This window comes from Oenanthe melanoleuca, chromosome 13 (assembly GCF_029582105.1).
Source record: "Oenanthe melanoleuca isolate GR-GAL-2019-014 chromosome 13, OMel1.0, whole genome shotgun sequence".
NCBI lineage: Eukaryota > Metazoa > Chordata > Aves > Passeriformes > Muscicapidae > Oenanthe > Oenanthe melanoleuca.
The window spans coordinates 6073523-6095525 of NC_079347.1; the positions used below are offsets into that span (position 1 = coordinate 6073523).

The following is a 22003-nucleotide window of genomic DNA, read 5'->3' on the forward strand; positions in this document are numbered from 1 at the left end:
ATGGCCCTAGGAATGTCCTCGCCGGGCCGCAGAGCAGAGGATCAGTGCTGCCACTGCTCCGCAGAGCAGGAAGGACAAGCCGAGGCAGGATGGAGGTCACAGCAGCTTTATTGAGGGTTGCAGGGCAGCCCCCGGCCCGCTCCCGCAGGTCTCCCCCCATCCCTGGACGCCGTGGTGGCCAGGGAGCAGCATGTCCCAGCCCTCTGGATGGGCACCTCCAGCCAGGCGACACAACGCATGTCCCAGGGGTACAGGGACCCTCAGTGGCACAGAGCAGCTTCCACTGGCACTGGACGAGGAGATCCCTCTGTTGGTGACTGGTCCTGTGCTTGTCCCAAATCCTGTGCGCACAAGGGGACTCGTCTGGCCAGTGAGAGTTGCTGAATGAGGCTTTCCTGAGCAGCTGCTAGGGCTGGGGCAGCACCAGTCCCATCCTGCACAGGGGGACACAGCACTCGGGTGCCTGGCAGCGCTGTGTCGGGGCAGTGTGTGGGTCACAGCAGCCCCTGCGGGGTGTGACAGCAGCGTGGGTGGGTGAGTCCTGGGCAGGTTCTCATGCTGGAGCTGTGCAAACCCTCAACACAGTGCTTCTCTCCAGGCTGCAGGGTAGTCAGGGGTGTGAGGAGCCCATGGAAGCCCAGGAGGCAGGGAGAGGGGAAGCCAGCTGATTAGTGGGAAAATCATCCGAACATGGCAGTCTGAGGCTCAGGGGGAGCCGAGGGACAGGGGGTTGGTGGTGGTGTAGGGACCTGCAGCTCAGTCCCCTCTGGCACTTTGCAGCTCTCACTTCTTCCTGTTCACGATCTGGCTGGAAATCCAGTTCATCCCATCCTGGAGGCAAGAAGGATGTGAGCACAGGCCCTTGGGCCCTCTCCCAGCTCTGCAGAGCCCACAGTCCCCACCTCTACCTGCACCCCTTCCCCAGACAGGGCAGAGCAGGCCTGGATCTGCCACTCCCGGTCCCGGTAGGTGTGGAGGCTCAGCCCTTCTGCGATTTCGGCTGCGGGTGCTGCAGTCACCAGATCCTGCTTGTTGGCAAACACCAGCAGCGGGACCCCCGTGAGGTTCTCGTCCTCTGTGAGCTCTGCCAGCTCCTGCCAAGAGAGAAGCTTCTCCCAGGGCTGCTGCCCTCCTCCACGGTGTCCAGCATGGGCTGGACACCTCAGCCCTCAAAATGCCTCATTCCTTCTCTCTGGTGCTTGTTGCAGGTAAGGAAGTTGTGAGGTCTTGACATTCCAAGGGAGAGAAGCTCCCAAAGGAGCTTCACCTCCTGGAGCTCCATCAGCCCAGGTGCTCATGCAGGGCTACTTGAGGACTGAAACCCTCCTAGCACTAAGAGCCCTGGGCAAAGGGCAGCTGCAGGAGGCTTCTGGCAGTCCCAAGCTGTCTGGCACACCCACACCACTGTCTGGTGCTGGAACAGCCAGGGCTGGCACTTGGAGTCTCACCTTCCCCTCTCAGAGCTTCATTCCCAGGGTTTGCAGCTGAATTTGCTACTCATAACCCTTTTTCTGGCCATATCACTAACTTGGTGCTGGGGGGTGGGATGAGGGCTGGGGACTGAGGGGTCACTTTCACCAGGGACTGTCACCCCTGTGCTGGGCACTCTTGGAGCATCCCAGCTCAGGGGGAGCTGCTGGGCCATGGAGTGGGGTATCTCTGCCTGCTGAGACACTGATCTTGAGCCTTCCTACAGAGCTCTGGGGACAGCATGGCCCTCCTGCAGCACTGCCCCACAATTGAGAGCAGCTTTGCTTTCCCCTCACCCCCAAAAAGCTGGTACCATATAGATCTGAGCACCAGGACCCCACAGCCACCCCTCAGCAGACCACTCATACCTGCCCTGTCTCCTCGAAACGCTTCTGGTCGGCGCTGTCAATGACATAAATCTGCCATGGGGACAAAAGGGACAGTCAGGGGCTCCTTGCCCTTCTGTGGGGCCCACACAGCATGCACAGGGCTGGGGGTGCTGCCCCACTCACCAGCAGGTCTGTGCTGCCCAAATACTTCTTCCAGTATGGGCGGATGGAGCGCTGCCCCCCGATATCCCAAACATTCAGCTTCAAACCGTGGGAGTGGATGCTCTTGATGTTGAATCCCTGCATGGGGACACAAACCCCAGCATCACCCAAGGGATGGGTGGGACCTGCGCCCTCCCTGCCTCTCGTGGCCCCCAGCAGCCCCTACCTGTGTGGGGGTGATGGTGCTGACCTCCTCGGACGCCAGGTGCTTCAGCAGCGTCGTCTTGCCCGCGTTGTCCAGCCCCAGCAGGACGATGCGGAGCTCCTGCTCCTGTGAACCCTTCAGCTTCTGGATGACAGAGAGCAGCCCCTGGGGGCAGGGGGTGCTAGGGGAGCCCTCTGGGGTGCTGGCTCGCTGCAGAGCTCCCTTGTTTGGGAGGGAGGAACTGGGCACACTGTTGGCTCCGGGTACCTTGTGTCTATGGCCTGAGCGAGCACCAAGCCCAGCTCCCAAGGTGTTCAGGCTCGGGGTGGCCCCACAGCAGATCAACCCAGCCCCAATTCCCCCTTTCCCGGGTGTGCTGTCCCAGCGCACTCCCAGCTCCCAGGCACGCTGGGGGGAACATGCCCAGGGCACAGCCCTGCTCTGCCAGCCCTCCTGGCACCACCACTGAGAGCTGGTGCCGCACACCCCCCGGAGCCGCTGGGATGTCACCGGAGCCCGCTTACCTTCTGCACATCACCCATGGTCCAGGAGTGGCTCCGGGCCGCGGCACCGCTGCGGAGCTGCCGGGGGCTCGTCCCCGGGGCCCGCCGGCGGGTGCGTGACTGGCACGCTCCCCGTCCCCGGGGGAGGAAGAGGATTACGGGCTCCAGAATTAGCTGCTGTTCCTCCATTTACCCACAGCATTAAATAATGCCCTCGGCAAATCCTCCAGCCAGCTGTCGCCCCGCCGTCGCCCACCCCCGGGATAAAGCAGGTCCCCCCGGGCTGGGGCACTGGGGCACAGGCGTCCCTCTCCGCATGGGGAGGGGTCCCAGCCCGGGAGGATGCTGTGCCCAGGCACAGGGCTGACACAGCCTCCCACACTGGGATATCTCAGCAGTACCCACAAGCTGTCCCCTTGCAGGGTGGCAGGAGAAATTGCCGAGCCTGCTTGAGGCCACGTCAGCGACTGCCACAGCTCCCTGCTGCTGCCCAAGGGAAACCACCGGGCCCTGGAGCAGGTTGAGGGCTGGGTTGTCAGCAGCTGGAGCCTGGGGATGACACAGGTCCAGAGGGGCTCAGGCACATTCCCCAGCAGCCCACGCCCAACCCAGGTGGGGTGAGGGGCTCATCTCTTCTCCACTTGGATTAAGTGCATTAATTAAGCAATGTCTTTGATTCCTGCATGCTGCAGTTCTGTCCTCAGATCAGGTTTCCCAGCAGAGAGGTTATCCTTGCGGTGAGGACCGTGAGTCACACACTCTTGGAGAGACATTTTTATTTATAACTCTTGTGGCAAAGCCAAGCCAAACAACACAGCCACACTCTGACAAAGCGAAGGGGAGCACCACGGTCACCCCTCATCCCACTGCTGCTCCATTGCAGTGGCAGGGGTCAGAGGGGCAGCCAGAGGTGCCACCCTCTGTTCCCTCCAACCCAGAAACCCTGCCAGGGCTGTGGCTACTTGTGCTGCTCTGCTTATGGTGGGAAAGCTTCATTTTTTTCTGCATAGATCTGCACCCAACTTAATATTAGGGTTCTGCTTTTGATAGGTTAATCACCCACCTTATGTCCCCGTTATTAGCATTTCTCTGAGCAGGTTGCCATGGTGTTCTGCGGTTTATCCTGCACTGTTAGTTACTGAGATTTCCTAACAAATAACCTAAAATATCCTCCACTGGTTTGTGGTTGCTGATCAACATGGAACCCCAGCCGTAGAAGATGGGCAAAACTGCTTAGGCATCAGTTTGGTGACTCCAAGCTGCACGTCCACTGCTCCTCTCTGCCAGGTTCTGCTGGCACACACAGCACAGGCAGCCCTCCCCAAACGCTGGCCCTGGGACCAGCCCCAGACCCTCTGTGACCAGGGCAAGTGTCACCAGGCTGGTGGCAGCGTGTGCTGGACCTGCTGGTGTCTCCCAGCCCCTGCAGCCCACTTCCCTGGGTGATACAATGGCCAGGAGAAGCCCCCTCAGGCTGCTCAGCCTGCAGAGAGCGGGGACAAGGGGGTGGTGACCCCAGGGCGGCACAGCCGTGCTGGGAATGGAGACTGGGATGGGTTTGGGAACACGGATCCACATGGGGATGTTGTCACGGATGTAGACGTGGATGGAGATGGGCAGAGGCATTGGGATGGAAACAGGGATGCAGACGGGGATGGGATCACGGATGTGGATGCAGATGGGGATAGGGAATGAATGGGATGGGGATGGGAAACAGGGTGCAGATGGGAATGGCATCGTGGATGTGGATGCAGATGGAGATGGGAATGGGGAATGAATGGGATGGGGATGGAAACAGGGATGCAGATGGGGATGGGATAACGGATGTGGATGCAGACGGAGGCAGGGACGGGGGTCGGGACGGAGGTGCAGCGGCGCCGAGGCTCTGCCGGCCCGGAGCTGCAGCCGGTGTCCGCCGGGGCGGTGCCGGGCGGGCGGGCGGCCCCGCTCCCCCCGCTGCGGTCTCGGTTCCCATGGTGACACTTCCTGTGGGAGCCGAAAGCGGTAGTGTGGCAGCGCCGGGAGCCGGGCCGGGCCGGGCCGGGAGAGCCGCGCTGCCGGCCGGGGATGCTGCGGGGCCGCGGGCCGCGCCCCTAGCGCGCCGGGCCGGGCCGGGCCGGGCCGAGCCAGGCATGCAGGGCAAGGGAAAACTGCTGGTGGTCCACAACGGGCGCATGGTGAGTGCCTGGGGAGCCGGTCCCCATCCCCCGGAGCGCCGGTCCCAATCCCCCGGAGCGCCGATCCTCATCCCTCGGGGCGCCGGTCCCCATCCCCCGGTGCGCCGGTCCCATCCCGGAGCACCGGTCCCCATCCCCCGGGGCGCCGGTCCTCATCCCCCGGAGAGCCGGTCCCCATCTCCCGGGGCGCCGGTCCCCATCTCCCGGGGCGCTGGTCCCATCCCGGAGCGCCGGTCCCCATCCCCCGGAGCGCCGGTCCCATCCCGGAGCCCCAGTCCCCATCTCCCGGGGCGCCGGTCCCCATCTCCCGGGGCGCTGGTCCCATCCCGGAGCGCCGGTCCCCATCCCCCGGAGCGCCGGTCCCATCCCGGAGCGCCAGTCCCATCCCCCGGGGCGCCGGTCCCATTCCCCGGGGCTGCCCGCCCGGCGTGCAGCTCGCTACCGGGCCGGCGGGTGATGTGCGGGATCGCGGAGCGGGCGGGCGGGGTACGGAGTGGATAACGGGCAGACAGAGGGATGTATGGAGTCAGGAAACAGGCAGGCGGGAGGGTGTGGGGCTTCTGGGCAGGAAGAGCAGGATGGGTATCCAAAGCAGGCGGAGTTGTAGAGGGTTTGTAGGGCAGGCAGCAGTGTCTGGGGCTGGCTAACAGGCAGGCAGGCGCCTGTGGGGCTGGGGGAGTGAGCAGCAGGGGTTTGTGAGGCTTGGACAGCGCCGTAAGTGGGGATGCGTGGCACTGGGTGATGGACAAGCCGTGACGGATGGATGGGGTCGCAGGAGCCGGCAGGGCTGGTGTCTGTGGGGCTGGGCGGCGCAGGCATGGCTGGGCTGTGTGGGTGTGGGCAGCAGGGATGGATGGGGAGGAGCGAGGAGCTGGCAAGAGAGAGGGACGTGGGACTGGGGTAAGAGACATGGCAGAGGAATGTGGGGTGGGTAGCAGGGAAGGGCAGGGGTGGGATAGTGGGCCTGGGATGGAGACAGTCAGGGGGTGTATGGGGCTGGCAGGCTGGGGGCACCGGCCAGCTGGGCCAAGGGCATCACTGAGTGTGGGCACCACTTCAGTGTGGCCCCAAGCAGGTGCTGAGAGAGGCTCTGCCCATCTCCCTGCTTGCTGTGGGTCCTCCATCCCCTGGCTGGTATCTGGGTCCTGCTGGGTCCTGCTCTGCCTTGGGCTGCCAGCACCTGGTCCCTGCTTTTGGGCATCTGCCCTCCGGTAGCTCCAGGCTCCAAGGAAGGAAGGGAACAAGCACTTTGCCTGCCTAGGGCTGTGGTTCTCCTTCCTTCCCTCCCCTCCTCCCCTCCTCTTCCTGTGCTGTGGAGGCTGCTTCTCTCCTCCCTGCTTGCTTGGGGTGGCAGGGTTACATCTGATAGCATCTGCCCTTTCCCAATTGCTGGGCTGGCCCTAGGCAATGGAGAGGCAGGAGAAAGGCTGTACCCCCTTTGTAACTCTCTAGTCACTGCTCCTGTGTCCTGCCTCTGCAGGTAACACCAGAGCAGTGTTTGCTGACTGTGTCTCTTGCTCTGGGCTCAGACTGGGCTTGCTCTGGTGCTGCTGTCCCTCCACCAGGCCAGCAGATGCCATGTAGCTCCTCTCACCTCTCTTCTTTCCACTCCCACAGGGCCCGGCCGTGTCGGATGGAGGTAAGGCTGCTCTTTGCCCTGGGACAGGAGGCCAGCATCATCTTCAGGGGAGGGGGAAGCCCACAGGCAGCCTGGTGCCAGGGGCAGGGAGCCAGCAGACAGTGAGGGCCTGTGTCAGCACAGGCTGTGCCATGCGGGGGTGGCAGGGCCCCCACAGTGCAGGGCTGAGCCCTCTGCCCAGCACTGGCCATGTCCCCCATCCCTCCCTCCTGGCCCCTCATGCCTGTCCCTCTTTTTGGCTGCCCATCTGGCACTTTGGGGTGCTGAGGGCTGAGTGGCTTCCTGGGGCAAGGAGAACCTGGGTACTAGCCAGCCCCAGATTCTCTGAGGGAGTCTGTCTGTCAGTCTGACTGTGTACTGGATATCTCAGATGGTTTATTTAACTCTCTTGGCCCCAGTTACTTGTGGTTTAGACCACCAGGAAGATAAGTACAGGGAGCCTGGCAAAGGAGCAGCCTGACACACCTCTATTCCTGCCAGCTTTGCCAGGAGAGCACTGCTTCCATACCCTTACCATCTCTTGCAAATGACCCCCTGCTTCTAGCTGCACACCAGTCAAACCAGTTCCAAAGCTGGGGTTGCCCCTGGGAACTTCCATCTTTCTGAATACATGGTCACCCTGGGATTCCCCGAAGAGAGGTTTCCTCAGGTTTGAGAGCTGGAAATTACACTTTCTGTGCCCTCCACGTGCTGGGTTTGTCCCTCATCATGGCCAGAGGAACAGAGAAAATGGGTTCAGGCACTTCTGCCCATCTTCTAAGCTTCCCTTCACTCTGTGTGACCTCTATGTCCCCTTCCACTCTACTTTCCCTGCTGACTGGGTGCCTTCCCCACGGCTTTCTTACCACCCAGGATGGCAGGGAGAGCTCTCATGCCAGGAAGTTCCAGCTGTGGCATCCTGGTGCTCAATCCTCCAAGGATGCCACTGTGATGCTCCTCATGTTCCCTACCCAGCACTCACCAGGTCCCATCCAGATGGGGCAGATGGAGGGCTGCTGGTGCTGGGGGGGTGACACTGGGGGACAGGGAGACAGGCAGAACTGACTCTTTTTCTCTCTCAGAGTTAAATGCCTCCCGGGCCCGTGGCAGCAACCACAGTGTGAACAGCCTGCCAGGCCCACCAGCCACGTGTGGATCCACACATGGCTCTGTGGTCAGCTGGGCTGAATCCTTCGAGACGCTGCTGCAGGACCGTGTGGCTGTCACCTACTTCACTGTGAGTGCCCCTGCTCCTGTCCACTGCTGGACACCAGCTGTCCCACAGCCACAGTGCCACCAGACCAGCAGATCTCTCTGCCCTGCAGGAGTTCCTCAAGAAGGAGTTCAGTGCAGAAAACGTCTACTTTTGGCAGGCATGTGAGCGCTTCCAGCAGATCCCAGCCAGTGACACACAGCAGGTACCAGCTCCGTGCAGCTTTGGTCACACAGCTGCTGGGAGGGATGTGGGCAGAGCTGTCCAGCCTGCATGTCTGGGGGTCCTGGCAGACCCCTTTACTGGGGGGCTGAGCAGGCTGGGGGCTCTTGCAGAAGGAAAAATTAGATGGATGTGATGTGTGGCTGAAAAGTCACAGGTGGGACTGCCTGCCCCAGAGAGCAGGATGTGCTTCCCCAGCCTGGGACTGCCAGAGGGTGGAGAGTGTTTTTGGGAGGACAAACAAAACCAAGGGCAGAACTAGACAGGGGATCATAGGGACAGAGCCAGGATGGTTCCTCCGTCAGGTTCTATCTCTGTGGAGACACTGATGTGTTGTACCCAGAGCTTGGTCCTGAAGTCCAGGTACTGAGCTGGTCCTGGGGCAGGCTGGTTCTTCAGGGTTCAGGTGTCTGTGGGGTGAGCAGGGGACTCCCCTGGTGTGTTATAGAGGAGGGGGTTGCTGGTCTCAGCCTGGCCTCCTGTCCCCTCAGCTGGCCCAGGAGGCACGGAGGATCTACGATGAGTTCCTCTCCAGCCACTCGGTCAGTCCTGTGAACATTGACAAGCAGGCCTGGATTGGGGAGGACATGCTGGCCACCCCCTCCCCAGACATGTTTCGCATCCAGCAGCTCCAGGTATGGGCATCCACGGGATGGGGGGCTGTGGGACCACCCCACATGTCACCCAGCATCACTGCTGTTGCCATGGGGCTGTGCCATGGGGCAGTGGCTGGAGCCTGTAGGTGTGCAGGGGTCTTAAGCACACACATCTTTCCTTTCCAGATCTTCAACCTGATGAAGTTTGACAGCTACACACGTTTTGTGAAATCCCCACTCTACCAGGCCTGCCTGCGGGCAGAGAGCCAGGGGCAGCCCCTGCCTGACCTGAGGCCCCACTCCCGCAGCAGCAGCCCCCCTCCTGACCTCAGCAAGGTGAGAGAGGGAGAAAGGGAATGGGGACACCTCCCCATGGAGCTGGATCCCTTCCCTGCTGCTCAACCCCAGGCTGGGGACAGATAAGCAGTCAAGGGACTAGGGAAAAGGGAGACCTCAGGTGCTGCCATGTTGAGATGCTGTTCAATTCACCCCAGAAGTCGAAGCTGAAGCTGGGCAAGTCCCTGCCACTGGGCGTGGAGACAGCGGGCAGTGGTGCCAACCGCAGCCCTCAGCGCTCCTTCAGGAAGGGCGAGCGGCGGGAGCCGTCCTGGGCAGGTGGGTGCTGTGCTGAGCACAGAGGAGCCACAACACCCTGAGGGGTGTTCATGTCCCCACCACTGTCCCTCTGTCTGTCCTAGAGGGGGGAGAAGGCAGCAGGAGCGCTACGCTGTGGAGGGAGTCCCAGGGCTCACTCAACTCCTCAGCCAGCCTGGATCTGGGCTTCTTGTCCTCGGCCAGCACAGCCACCAGCCCCTGCACGGAGGTGAGTCTGCACCTCGCCAATCCCACAGCATCACACTGCCACTGGCTGGGCTCATCCTACCACATCCCTCCCTCAGGGCCAGCAGAAGAGCCTGGGGGGCAGCGAGGCAGAGCTGCCAGCCAAGCCCATGAAGTACTGCTGTGTGTACCTGCCTGATGGCACAGCCTCGCTGGCCTCTGTCCGGCCTGGCCACTCCATCCGGGACATGCTGGCAGGGATATGTGAGAAACGTGGCTTCAACATCCCCGACATCAAGGTCTACCTGGTGGGGAATGAGCAGGTAGGGGGGAGCAGGGTTCTGCCAGTTCTGTGCTGGGACCACGTGCCACTCTGCTGGCTCTCTCCTGATGGTTTGTCTCTTGCAGAAAGCGTTGGTGCTGGACCAGGAGTGCTCTGTGTTGGCAGATCAGGAGGTGAAGCTGGAGAACAGAATAAGCTTTGAGTGAGTGGGGCTGATGCTGTTGGCCATCCACAGTGCCTCAATCCCAGTCCCCCAGGCAGTCCCAAGTGCCCTGGCTCTGCTCCTGCCTGAAACAACCTCTTCTCCCCCTCTGCAGCCTGGAAATCTCTTCCCTCAGCAAGACCATCCGTATCACAGCCAAGTCAACCAAGCGCATCCGGGACGCGCTGCAGCCCGTGCTGGGGAAGTACGGCGTGAGCGTGGAGCGGGCGCTGCTGCGCAGGGTGAGGCACGGCCAGCCCTGTGCTTGGGGGAGCCCTGGGTTTGGGGTTCTGAGCAGATGGTGGGGAGCAGCAGTGTGTGCTGGAGCCTGTGGGCTCCTAGAATTTTGGGATGGGCCAAGACACCCCACTGTGTGCTTTGAGGGACCAGTGGGTGTTGCCTGTGCTGGCCAAGCAGGTCCTCAGCCTGGCTGCCTTTCCTGTGCCACAGCAAGTGTGACACTGGCTGCTGTTCCTGTTGTAGCAAGGTGAGCCAACCACTCTGGACTTGGAGAAGCTGGTCAGCACAGTGTCTGCTCAGAAACTTGTCTTGGAAACACCAGCAGGTAAAGTGTCCTCTCTCCCAAACCATGTCCTCTCAAGCCACATCACCCTGAAGAGCACTCACAGAGTCAGGCTGTTTTCTGCTGGCCATGGCTCCTGCTCCCTGGGACAGGGTCCATCCTGTCACTGGCTGGGCCAGGACCAGGATGCTGGGATGGGGCACTGAGCCTCACTTCCCTTGCAGACGTGCGAGTGATGAGGAGCACCGAGGCTGCGGCTGCCACCTCTCTGCTCCGGAGTGAGGTGAGCATAAAATCCCTCCAGCCCTGGTCAGAGATGCCCTCACAGCTGCTGTCATGGTCCACAGGGAAGTGGGGCTCTTCTGTGGCCCCAGCACTTGCCACAGGGCTGGGCAGAGGGTGCCAAGGCAGGAGCCGGGCTGTGGGAGGGTGATGGGGACACAGCCCAGGGCAGCACTGCCTCCTTGCCCCATGGCTGAGGCTTGGGCTGCTCATTGCAGGAGGGAAGCCCAACAGGAGCAGAGCCTGACACACGGTGGGAGGGGCCCTCCTCCTTCTCCAGACCACACTGTTCAGCTGCCATGAACCTCAACCGCCGCACGTATGACCTGGAAGGTGAGACTTGGTGTGTCTGAAACCTCAGGGGTTGGGGCAAAACACAGGCTGAGGGATGCAGAGCCCCTGGTGTGTTGGGGATGGGTGCAGGGTCCCATGAAGCTGGGAATGGGCTGTGGGGTCTTGGGATCTGGTGTGCAGCTGGGAGAAGGTGCAGGTGCTGTGCCTGGGACATGCCTGGGGTCATGTCAGGTGGAGAGGGCAGCCGAGGTGCCAGGACAAAGCCCCAGTGCCTGGCTCAGGTGCATGATCTGCATTTCCCCAGGGCTGGTGGAGCTGCTGAACCGTGCCCAGAGCTGCCGGGCCAACGACCAGCGTGGGCTGCTCTCTAAAGAGGACCTGGTCCTGCCTGACTTCCTCCAGCTCCCCGTGCAGGACAGCACTGCCTGTGAAGGGTCAGATCAACCCAGTGCCCCTCAGGCTGGCTCCGAGGGAAGCAGCTGCCCTCAGGAAGAGCCTGCTCTGGCTCAGCCTTCCTTGGACCACAAGCTCTGAAGAGTCCTGCTGCACATCCACACCCAGCACGTGGCACCCCCAGGCCATGCTGGGGTTCAAGAGGGGCCCGAGAGCCCCTGCCCTGCACCGCTGACACTGCCCGGGCTGCAGATCCATCCACCTCCTGTCCCAAACTGTCGTGTCGTGTCGCTGTGAGTGGCTGAGCAGCTGCCATGCCCCTCTGTGGTGCCACATCCCGGTGCACATCAAGGGAGTCCTGTACATAGTTTGAACCTTTGCAACATCCCGTGCATGCCTGGCACTGTCCTGCCCAGAGCCTCTGCCTGCAGCAGAGCTGCCTGCCCAGCACATCCTGCCTGTGTCAGGCTGACACAGCCCCACTCACTGTTTGGGTGGGGAAAGCTCCCTTCCAGCTGAAGGGCGTGTAGGATAGACAGGGTGGGTGGGGAGGAAAGGCAGGCTCCAGTCCTGAACTCTGGTGCTGTGGGCAGGCAGGGTCAGGAGAACATGTACCCGGAGCTCAGAGCCAGATCCAGTCCCTGGCCCCGTGGGAACAGGGCTGCCCTGTTGCTGATTTGCAAGTCCACCCTTCCTGGGGAGGGTGAGCACGGCCCTGCCAGGCTGTGCCCCGGGCAGGTTTTTACGTCTGCATTGCGTGAGCGTGGCCTGATCCTGCCACAGTAGCACTGTTTGGAGCAGGGCACATGGTTCCTGCCCTGGGCAGACAGACAGAGGCAGAGCCAGCAGATGGTGCCAAAAAAACCTTCCTCCTCCCACCGGAGATCCTGCGTGGGCGGCTGCTGAGGGACACGCAGGAGCAAATCCCCAAATCCCCCTGCCCCATGCCCACTGGGGCTGCTCAACTTTCCAGGACAGCTCTGCTTGGTGCCAGAAGAATGCAGCACCCCTGGGTGCTGAGCACCTCAGCCTGGTGTGCAGGTCCCCAGCGTGTGCCCAGCCTGTCCTTCCTGCCAGTGGCTGTGCTGGGCTGGAGCCTTGAGCCTGGATCTGCCAGTCCTGGCTGTGCACTGCTGGTCCCCATGCCCAGGAGCCTGGTGTCCCCAGGGGTCCCAGACAGAATCTGCAATGGAGACATTCCCCCAACAGCAGCCAGGAGATCCCTCCACAGTCCATATGTGCCAGAGCCCTTCCTGGCTGTGCCTTGGGTAACCACTCCATCATCACTGCCTGGCCAGAGGGGTGACCCAGGGCCGCCGCCAGGCTTGCCCAGAGATGGGGGCATGGCCACCCAGCCCTATGCTGCCACAGCCAGCTGCAGCCTTGTGGCCTTAGTCAGAGCCCCCCTGTATCTCTGTGATGCTGCTCAGTTCTCTCTGTGGTGTGGAACCAGGGGAAATAAAGAGCATTGCCTGGATCTGCCTTTCTTTCCTTCCTCTGTCATCAAGGCTGGATATCCCTCAACCCCCTCTCCCCCACGGAGCCCTCCTAGGATCATGGCAGAGCTGTGGCCAGCCCTGGGCTCCAGTGCCACCCTGACTGGCAGCAAGGGGCAGTGCCAGGAGTTGTTTACCCAGCGCTGCTGATGGAGTTGGGAAGCTGCAGGGCCGGCATGGCCAAGGACTTCAGCCCCGATCCTGTCAATGAGTGACAGCCAGAGCTGCCAGGGCCTCACTGGGTTAATGATTGTGGGGGCAGCTGGCCAAGAGCCCCTGGGCACGGGGCAAGTGCGGACACCAGCCTCCTGCACACTGGCTGCACCCCCCAGGACAGAAGGGTCCTCAGGGAGGCAGGACATGTCCCCTGCTGTGGCACCTCCTGGGCATTCAGCTCCATCAGTCTGTGACTCAGTGGAGGTGGCTCATGATGCTCCAGCAGTGGCACAAGTGTCCCCAGGCTGTCCCTTCGTGCCCTGGAGTACCCAAGGGATCTTCCCTTGTTTTGCCCATACATTTGCACCTGGCTCATGATGATGATGGGTTCTGGCAGTGCTTAATCCTGGGGAAATGGGGATGTGGCAACCGAACACCTCTTTGTGCCCACTCCCAGAGGCACAGGGCTGGAGGAGCCTTTGGCCACTGTCTGTTCCCTGGACAGTTGTGGACACAAGCTTGCTGGGTGCCCTGTGGGTGGATGGAAACTGGGCTGGAGATGTGTAAGCAGCAGGTAATGATAAACAGGGCTGAGGAGGTGGTGACAGCAGCGTTGGCCTCATTCCTCTCCTGCTCACCCATCGCACATGCTGGGGAGATGTGGTGCCAGGGAGATGCAGGCTCTGCCCCACACAGCCCTCTCAGCACTGCTGCCTGCCCCACACTGAGCCATTGGCACAAACAGAGCCCAACTGTGTGACACCAGCACCAGCAGTGGCAGGACATGGGGATCACACTGGTGTTGGCACCACCCATCTCCAATGCCCTGGGAGTGAGGACATTGTGCCCTGGGCAGAGCTGGGTCCCTCATGGCTGATGCTGCAACGGCACTGAGAGGGCTGGATGTGTGCACGGGCTCACCTCTGGTTTGTGATGCCCCAGCAGCACCAGCACCAAGCCCTTCTCCTCCTCTTCCTCTCATGCACTGGATGAACCACCAGGCACCAAATGATGGAGCACTGAGGCTCCTCCAGCATCACCTCTGGAGCACTGGGGCTCCAGCAGTGCCCTGGCTTTGCCCATCAGGCACGGTGCTGCTCACCCAGAGCCCGGGCAGTGAGGAGGGGAGAGGAGGGGAGTGCCAGGGCGCCGTACCCCGGGGGCACCATCCCGCCCCGGGGCCGCAGCTGAGCGGGATGTGCTGGGGGTTACCCATTAACTGCAGGAATTTCTGGGGAGGAGGTGAGCAGCCAGCGGAGGCGAGGGGCAACGCGGGGCTCCTTAGACTTTGCTCTTGGCCTGTGTATAAAGGGCCGTGGTGCCCCACGGGCCACTTCACTGGAGGGACGCGTGGATGTGGCATGTGGAAGTGGCACTGCCCTGAGTGCCTGGCCAGCCCCAGGTGAGCTGGGCCCTGGGCAGGAGAAGTCCCCTGCCTGCCTGCCCTGCCTGCCCTGCCTGCCCTCTGGGAGCTCACTGGGGTGGCACAGCAGCAGCTGGTGGCCTAGGGGACCAACAGATGATGGGATGGTGCTCCTCAGCGGTGCCAGCGCTGCAGGGATTTGGGGTGACGTGGCAGTGGGTGAAGCACAGCTGTGGTGACACGCTGCCATCTCTGCTCAGCCCCAGCAGGAGCCATGCTGCCCTACCGGACGGAGAGCCCGGTCCTGCCCGGCCGCTGCCCGGTGCGGGGAGGAAGGGTTGTGCACGGGCCACAATTCGCCTACTGCCCCAGCCCCCAAGGTAGGTGCCCCCAGCCCTCCTCCTCCTCTTCCTCTTCTTCTTCCTCACCTGGCTCATCTCTGCTCCTGGCCAGACCCTGGCCCGGGCAGTGCTGGTCCCTCCTCTGCATGGACAGGGCTGTAAGGTGGGTGCCCTCTCTCCCCAGCTCTGCACCGGCTGCCAGGTGCCCACACCTGCCCCTTCACCGTCAGCGCTGTGCCCTGCCCTGACCATGGCTTCCCCTGCCCCGGCTCCCCGGGGCGCCTGCCCGAGGGCCGCGAGCGCTACGAGCTGGACGCGCTGTCCTGGCAGGGACACCGACTGGGCTTGGACGAGCTGCAGAGGCCAGGTGAGAGCCCGTGCGTGGTGGGGCTCTCGCAGCACCTGGGCTGGGGAACACTCCAGAGATCTGATAGATGCACCTGGAGCACTTGGAGTGCCAGGACTGTGGGGTGCCAGGATGGGAGGGGAGTGCCAGTGGAGAGACCCTCAGCATCCTGGAAGATGGGAAGAGCTGAGGGACAATAGGGCAGATGGCACAAGGCACTCCAGGGTGGGAGGAGATGGAGGGGACCCTGGGACAGGTGGCATAGCTGGGGACATGAGCCCTGTGCTGCCAGGAGCCATGAGAGTGGCATAAGGCTATAAGAGCCTGGGGAGCCAGGGCCATGCCATAGCGGAATTTAACACTCTCTCTTGTCTTGCACAGAGCTCGGGTGCTGGGCCAGGGTCCAGTCCTTCTGTGTCTCCCTTCTAAAGGTGCCCCTGATGTTTGGGTTCCTGTACCTCTTCGTGTGCTCTCTGGACGTGCTCAGCTCTGCCTTCCAGCTGGCTGGAGGTAGTAGGGTGGCAGGGATGCCTGGGAAACTGGTGGCACTGGAGGTGCCAGCAGCCTGCACTCACATTCTCTTACAGGCAAGGTGGCAGGAGACATCTTCAAGGACAACGCCATCCTCTCCAATCCAGTGGCTGGGTTGGTGGTGGGCATCCTGGTGACCGTGCTGGTGCAGAGCTCCTCCACCTCCACCTCCATCATCGTCAGCATGGTCTCCTCAGGGTGTGAGTGTGCCCATGAGGCTCCTGGAGACCTGAGGCTGAGGGAGAGGATGGCTGGATGGAGTCACCCTGAGCCAGGCCATGCAAGGCTAGCAGGTCTCTCTGTCCCCAGTGCTGGAGGTGCGCTCTGCCATCCCCATCATCATGGGCTCCAACATCGGCACCTCGGTCACCAACACCATCGTGGCCCTCATGCAGGCTGGTGACCGCAGTGAGTTCAAACGGTGAGAGCTGGATGACTCAGAGACACTTCTGGGGCTGGGGGTTGCTCCTCAGGACCACCTCATTCCAATGGGCTCCTCCATTCTGCACAGGGCCTTCGCTGGTGCCACGGTGCACGACTGCTTCAACTGGCTGTCAGTGCTGGTGCTGCTGCCACTGGAGGTGGTGAGTGGGTACCTGCACCACGTCACCCGCCTGGTTGTGGCCACCTTCAACATCCGCAGCGGGAAAGATGCCCCCGACCTGCTGAAGATCATCACGGAGCCCTTCACCAAGCTCATCATCCAGGTCTCCTCAGCTGTTATGTTTGCCAGTGTGGTGGTGGTGATGTCCCCAGCACTGGTGTCCCTTTGATGGTGGTTGTATCCAAGTGTCCCCAGGCTGGCAGTGGAGATGCCAGTGAAGATGTCCTCAGTCTGTGGGTGCTGTTAGCCCCCAGGTGCCCTCTCCAACATGTGTGTTGTTGCAGCTGGACAAGTCTGTGATCACGGGCATTGCGACAGGGGATGAGAGCCTGCGCAACCGGAGCCTCATCCGCGTCTGGTGTGGCCCTGCATCCCCACAGGTGAGGGGCCTGTGGCCCTGCTGGGGCCACCAAACAGTCCCAGAGAGGATGGGTGGTGGGCAAGGGCCGGCTGAGGACACTGTGGAGCCAGCTGGAGCCCACCTTCTCCCTGCAGATGGCCACTGTGGGGCTTGGGTCGCCCCCAAACTGCACGTCCCCTGGCCACTGCAGCACTAAGGGCGTCGAGGTCCTCCACAACGTCACCAGGCAGAAGTGTGAGTGGGTGTGGAGGGCTTGGGCAGGGCTGGGGCACAGGGCATGGGGCTGGGGAGGTGAAGTGGGGTCGGGGGTTGTACATGTGATGGAGAAGTGCCGGAGTCCTGATGTGGGGCAGGGCTGGGAGATGTTGCTCTGGGGTCCAGGCGTGGGGCTGTCTGTGGGGGCAGGTTTGTGAGCAGGGCCGGGCCAGCCCCAGCCCCTTGCCCAGCCGTGCTGTGGGGCAGGTGAGCACCTCTTCACCGACACACCACTGCCTGACCTGGCCGTGGGGCTGGTGCTGCTGGCCGGGTCCCTTGTCGTGCTCTGCACCTGCCTCATCCTCCTGGTCAAACTCCTCAACTCCCTGCTCAAGGGGCAGGTGGCCAAAGCCATCCAGAAGGTCATCAACACTGGTGAGTAGGATGGGGACCACATGCCACATGGCCACCCACACCCATTTCCACCTGCCATCCTCAGACCTGTCCCTGGCTGCCTCTGACACCCAACCCTGATGTGTCCATGCCCATTTCCCTGTTTGTGTCATGCCCATGCCCATGGCCATGCTGTGGCAGACCTCCCACACCCGCTCAGCTGGCTCACCGGCTACTTCGCCATGGTGGTGGGTGCTGGGATGACCTTCGTGGTGCAGAGCAGCTCTGTCTTCACCTCGGCCATCACACCCCTGATCGGTGAGCCCCAGCCCCTGACATGTGCCATGCCCTGGCCTGTGGGTGCTAAAGCACTCAGAGGGACAAAAAGAGCTGTGCCTCCTTGGGAGAGCATGGGGATGGCACTGTCAGGAGTGATGGGATGGATGGGGTGCCTCTCCCACAGGCCTGGGGGTGATCAGCATTGAACGTGCCTACCCATTGACTCTGGGCTCAAACATTGGCACCACCACCACTGCCATCCTGGCTGCCCTGGCCAGCCCAGGGGACAAGCTGGCCAGCTCCTTCCAGGTACAGTTAGCCTGGGGCCATGGCTGGGCTGGATGGCGTCACTGGGCAGGGCAGGGACTGGGGGAAGCCCACGTGCCCAGCCTCACGGGAATGCCATCCTTGCAGATTGCTCTGTGCCACTTCTTCTTCAACATCTCGGGCATCCTGCTGTGGTACCCACTGCCCTTCACTCGCCTGCCCATCCGCATGGCCAAGGCGCTGGGCGAGCGCACGGCCAAGTACCGCTGGTTTGCCGTGCTGTACCTCATCGTCTGCTTCCTCCTGCTGCCCTCCCTCATCTTCGGCATCTCCATGGCGGGCTGGCGGGCGCTGGTGGGCGTGGGCGCGCCCTTCCTCGGCCTCCTCTTCTTCGTGGGGCTGGTGAACGCGCTGCAGGCGCACAGCCCCGGGCGCCTGCCCAAGTGGCTGCAGACCTGGGATTTCCTCCCCGCCTGGATGCACTCGCTGCAGCCCCTGGACCGCGTCATCACCCAGGCCACCCTGTGCTGCACCGACCGCTGCCGCAGCCCCGAGGGCTGGGAGGAGCACGAGGGGGCTCCCCGCGACAAGGCCAGGCTGGGGCTGGACAATCCAGCCCTCTCCTACCCCGAGGAGATGCCCAGCCCCACCATGCGGGTGGGCTCCCCTCGCCCGCTCCCGCACGGTGCCACGCGGCTCTAGCTGGCAATGAACACCCGGGCTGCTGCTCCTGTGGCTGCTCACTGCCCCTGCTCAGCTGGTGTCTAATAAAGGGAGAGCGCCCACACCCCTGTGTGTATCTCTTTTGCTGTCACAGGTACCCCACACCCGCCGTGCCCCCCATTTCCCACACACCAGCACTGCTCAGCCCAGCTGGTGTTGGGGACACAGCAAACACTCAGCTCATGGCGTGGGGCACTTGGTGGTGATGCCACAGCTAAACTACGAGGTCTGTAGCTGCCCCTACTGAGCAGTCACAGGCAGAAGCTTCTATCCCTCAACCTCATCCCCAAAGGGCTGAGCTGGCAGGGTCCATGGTGCCCCACGTGTGCCACAGCAGCATATCAGTGACCGAGGCACAGCACAGGGCAGCTGAGCAAGGTCCTGGGCTGCTGTGGCACTGCCGGGCTGGGATCAGCAGGATGATGGCTTGGCGTGGTTGGGCAGTGCCCCTGCGCCACCAAGCACCCAGGCACCTGTGGCTGGAGCCCTCCTGCCATGGCAACCCTGGAGGGAGCCCTTTAAGTGGCAAGAACAGCTTCTCCCACTGCCCACAGATGTTTGGGTTCCTGCCAGTGATATCGGCCCACCCTTCCCTCCCTCCCTCCTTCCTTCCCGACCGCCCTCCTCCGGACTGGGACCAACAGAGCTTGCAGCGCTGCCGTGGGAGTGTGGGAGCCTCTCTGGGCTCCCTGCACCGCCGCTGTCCCGCATGCCCAGCCGGGCAACCACTGGGCCAGGACGACCTCGCCACCAGACCGGGTCAGTGCAGGAGCGGCGGCAGCCAGGAGAACCCCCGGGGACTCAGCGATGCTGGGGCTGAGCCCGCGGCCGCTTCGGGACCGGTGAGCAGGGAGGGGGAAAGCCCCATGGGGCTTCATCTGCTTGAGGGGCCGGGCCAGCATGGAGCCAGCCAGCCTTCCCAACATCTCCGGTAATGGCAGCGGCGCCGGCAGCGCCCCACACTCACCCGCAGCCATGGGGCTCATCCTGCTGGCCGCCCTGGCCGTCCTTCTGGCCACGCTGGTGGGCAACGCTCTGGTGGTGGTGGCCATCTCCACCAGCCGGGCCCTGCAAGCCCCACAAAACCTCTTCCTCGTGTCCCTGGCCTCGGCAGACATCCTGGTGGCCATCCTCGTCCTGCCCTTCTCGCTGGCCAACGAGGTGATGGGCTACTGGTACTTTGGTGGGCTGTGGTGCAGCCTGTACCTGGCGCTGGACGTGCTGCTCTGCACCGCGTCCATCGGGCACCTCTGTGCCATCAGCCTCGACCGCTACTGGGCCGTCACCCGGGCGGCACGGCTCAACCTGCGCCGCAGCCCGCGCCGGGTGAAGGGCATGATCGGGGCGGTCTGGGCGGCGGCGGCCCTGGTGGCACTGCCCCCGCTGCTGCGGCCGCGGCCGGGCGGGCGGGAGTGCCAGCTGAGCCAGGAGACCTGGTACGTGCTGGCCTCCTGCGCCGCCTCCTTCTTCATCCCCTGCCTCGTCATGGTGGCCGTGTACTGCCGCATCTACCGCCTGACCGCCCGGCGGGCGGCCGCCCTGCTCGCCGCCCGCTGCCCGCGCCCCGCCGGCGGCGAAGGAAAGGTGCCGGGAGTTGGGGTGCCGGGATGGCGGCGCCGGAGCCAGCACCAGAGCGTGCTGCTGTGCCGCCGGCGGCTGGTGCGGGCGCGGGAGCGGCGCTTCACCGTCGTGCTGGCTGTGGTGATGGGCGCCTTCGTTCTGTGCTGGTTCCCCTTCTTCTTCACCTACAGCCTGGGGGCTCTCTGTGGGCAGGGCTGCCACATCTCCAAGCCCCTCTTCAATTTCTTCTTCTGGATCGGCTACTGCAACAGCAGCGTCAACCCGCTCATCTACACCCTCTTCAACCGGGACTTCCGCGCTGCCTTCCGCCGGCTGCTGGCCATCCCCCACCGGCACCGCACTTAGGGACCCATTTGGACTCCAGGGACGTGGCCCCAGCCCTGCTCAGCATTCACAGCACCTGGCCCCACCACAGACCCTGGATGGTAGTGCCAGTGTGCAGCTTGTGGAAATGCAGGATTGAATAAAATGAGACCAAAGCCTGTGCCCGGGGCTGGCGTCTGCCTTCAGGGAGCCCAGAAAGCGGCACCAGCTGCCAGCACCTTTTGTCACCTGCATCACCCCACATGTATGCCTTGCAGCAGGGATGGTGACGGCTTGCTAGGGCAGCTCCAGTGAGTACCAGCCCACCCCACTCTCAGATGAATGTCTGTGTCCCCCAGCACTCTCTTGTGCAGGGGATGGATCCCATCCACAGACCTGGCTGCTGCAAGGAGACAAAACCCTCCATGTGGCATCATCACCAGCACTGGGCTGAGCTGGCTGTGTCACCACAGCAGCCCAGTCCGAGCCCTGTGCCTCTGTGCCAGGGCTGTCCCCTCTGGGAACGTGCCAGCTGTGCTATGTCATGGGGGCTCTGTGAGGGCTCACACGTACCCACGGTGGGGTACAAGGGTTGCAGGTCTAGCATGTGGGAACAACCCACATCCTGCTTGGGGCTGTAGTGGGATCTGGCTGCAGAGGGAAAGGAGGAATGATATCCCAGTGCCAGAAAGGCTGTTGTCCCTTGGGAGAGTGTCAGAGATGGGATCACATGGGAACAGGCTCCAGCACAGCCTGACGTGCAAGAGGCCACAGAGGCAGCTGTGGGGCGAAGACCCGGGGGCAACCACATCCCCCCTGGGGGGCAGAAGCCGCCCCACACCCACCCTGCCTGGCTGCCTGCCTCGCTCTGCACAGACACCCGGGGGTCAGGGGCTGCTCCACTTCTTCAGCTTCGCTGCTCAAAATAGAAAATCTCAAAACATTGGACTTTCTCTGGGCTAAAAACAGCCGCTGGCGCCTGGGAGCTTGAGGCCAAGGAACACTGGCCCCTGCCAGCCCCCCCAGCTCCCACTGGGGTGGGTGCAGCTCAGCTGGGGTCTGGGGGGCTGGATGGGATGAGGTACTCGCAGCAGTGATGATCCCTGGGCCATCACTGTGCCTGCTGGCCTCATGTGGGGAGGCTCATGGTGTGAGCTTTGGAGTCAGCAGAGGTTCCCAGTGGAATGGGGTTGGGATGAGCCCCAGTGCTGGCACCCGAGGCGTCTAGCCCCAGTGTCTGGAGCTGCACGGGCACTGCCTGCGGAAGGAGCTGCCCTATCGCTGCTGCCCAGCTTCCCTCCTGTGGCTGCCATTCTCCTTCTCACAGCTAAATAACATTTTGCTTCTAAAAATACCCATATGAGGGCAAGTAGTAGGGACTCAGCCAGGCCAGCTCTCCCAGGGGGCACCAGCCCCAGTGGCAGCACCCCAGGGCCCCACAGTGCCCTGGCCAAGCACCCTGGGTGCCAACCAGGGTACCAGGCACTGCCTGTGCTCCTGGGCATGAGTGCACAGCTCCGGGATGCTGCAGGGCAGGAGGGGACAGGGACCAGCTGGAGTGGGGCACGCAGGGACTCCCTGTTTGGGCAAGGCAACACCAGCATTTCAGAGCAAAATTCAAGTACGTGAAAGGAGACTCATGCTGATATCTTAAACATCAAATCCTGAGGGCTGGATGAGGTGTTGGGAGCTCTTCATCTGACTGGGGTGCTTAGGAAGAGCTCCCTCACTGGCCATCTCCCACTGCATCCCCATCCAGCACATCAGCCTGTTCACAGCAGATGTGTTGAGCAGGTCACTCCATACCCCTGC

General features: G+C 62.6%; 4 protein-coding genes across 6 annotated transcripts; 3 read left to right on the forward strand and 1 right to left on the reverse strand.

Annotated features, from left to right (window-relative positions):
• Positions 1-714: 714 nt before the first annotated feature.
• Positions 715-2858, reverse strand: LOC130258988 (ADP-ribosylation factor-like protein 3). Of its 2 annotated transcripts, none has more exons than XM_056502828.1 (6): positions 2691-2858; positions 2188-2388; positions 1983-2099; positions 1839-1889; positions 909-1094; positions 715-831 (listed from the first exon to the last, which is right to left on the reverse strand). In XM_056502828.1, exons 1-6 carry the CDS (start codon positions 2856-2858, stop codon positions 784-786), a joined length of 771 nt encoding a protein of 256 aa, XP_056358803.1. In that variant the 3' UTR covers positions 715-783. The 2 variants fall into 2 exon arrangements, with proteins under 2 accessions (XP_056358803.1, XP_056358804.1); XM_056502829.1 differs by having other exon boundaries at positions 2188-2331; positions 2691-2708.
• A 1844-nt stretch (positions 2859-4702) lies between these two features.
• On the forward strand, positions 4703-12729 carry RGS14 (regulator of G protein signaling 14). Of its 2 annotated transcripts, none has more exons than XM_056502831.1 (15): positions 4703-4846; positions 6464-6485; positions 7547-7701; positions 7790-7882; positions 8391-8534; positions 8682-8831; positions 8990-9110; positions 9194-9318; positions 9395-9598; positions 9684-9760; positions 9876-10002; positions 10244-10325; positions 10508-10566; positions 10784-10898; positions 11141-12729. In XM_056502831.1, exons 1-15 carry the CDS (start codon positions 4802-4804, stop codon positions 11146-11148), a joined length of 1527 nt encoding a protein of 508 aa, XP_056358806.1. In that variant the 5' UTR covers positions 4703-4801; the 3' UTR covers positions 11149-12729. The 2 variants fall into 2 exon arrangements, with proteins under 2 accessions (XP_056358806.1, XP_056358805.1); XM_056502830.1 differs by having other exon boundaries at positions 11164-12729.
• Positions 12730-14151: 1422 nt separating this feature from the next.
• On the forward strand, positions 14152-18371 carry SLC34A1 (solute carrier family 34 member 1). The gene is made up of 13 exons (XM_056502344.1): positions 14152-14306; positions 14528-14647; positions 14793-14975; positions 15336-15464; positions 15542-15685; positions 15795-15906; positions 15997-16192; positions 16374-16469; positions 16585-16684; positions 16913-17080; positions 17240-17356; positions 17502-17626; positions 17732-18371. Exons 2-13 carry the CDS (start codon positions 14542-14544, stop codon positions 18284-18286), a joined length of 2031 nt encoding a protein of 676 aa, XP_056358319.1. The 5' UTR covers positions 14152-14306; positions 14528-14541; the 3' UTR covers positions 18287-18371.
• A 581-nt stretch (positions 18372-18952) lies between these two features.
• Positions 18953-20374, forward strand: LOC130258703 (alpha-2 adrenergic receptor-like). Its single transcript, XM_056502324.1, has one exon. The coding sequence runs from the start codon at positions 19208-19210 to the stop codon at positions 20231-20233; it is 1026 nt and encodes a 341-aa protein (XP_056358299.1). The 5' UTR covers positions 18953-19207; the 3' UTR covers positions 20234-20374.
• The last annotated feature ends 1629 nt before the right edge of the window (positions 20375-22003 follow it).

What these genes read in the sequence shown, in the direction of transcription:
- LOC130258988 (XM_056502828.1), bottom strand. Translation starts at nt 2,858, where the DNA reads ATGGAGGAACAGCAGCTAATTCTGGAGCCCGTAATCCTCTTCCTCCCC. An exon ending in GCACCATCACCCCCACACAG is followed by an intron (nt 2,100 to 2,187) that starts GTAGGGGCTGCT and finishes GTCCCCATGCAG; the next exon opens with GGATTCAACATCAAGAGCAT. An exon ending in TGTCTGGGGAAGGGGTGCAG is followed by an intron (nt 832 to 908) that starts GTAGAGGTGGGG and finishes TCTTGCCTCCAG; the next exon opens with GATGGGATGAACTGGATTTC.
- RGS14 (XM_056502830.1), top strand. Translation starts at nt 4,802, where the DNA reads ATGCAGGGCAAGGGAAAACTGCTGGTGGTCCACAACGGGCGCATG. An exon ending in CAGCCAGTGACACACAGCAG is followed by an intron (nt 7,883 to 8,390) that starts GTACCAGCTCCG and finishes CTGTCCCCTCAG; the next exon opens with CTGGCCCAGGAGGCACGGAG. An exon ending in ACCTGGTGGGGAATGAGCAG is followed by an intron (nt 9,599 to 9,683) that starts GTAGGGGGGAGC and finishes TGTCTCTTGCAG; the next exon opens with AAAGCGTTGGTGCTGGACCA.
- SLC34A1 (XM_056502344.1), top strand. Translation starts at nt 14,542, where the DNA reads ATGCTGCCCTACCGGACGGAGAGCCCGGTCCTGCCCGGCCGCTGCCCG. An exon ending in GGACGAGCTGCAGAGGCCAG is followed by an intron (nt 14,976 to 15,335) that starts GTGAGAGCCCGT and finishes TGTCTTGCACAG; the next exon opens with AGCTCGGGTGCTGGGCCAGG. An exon ending in CCAGAAGGTCATCAACACTG is followed by an intron (nt 17,081 to 17,239) that starts GTGAGTAGGATG and finishes ATGCTGTGGCAG; the next exon opens with ACCTCCCACACCCGCTCAGC.
- LOC130258703 (XM_056502324.1), top strand. Translation starts at nt 19,208, where the DNA reads ATGGAGCCAGCCAGCCTTCCCAACATCTCCGGTAATGGCAGCGGCGCC.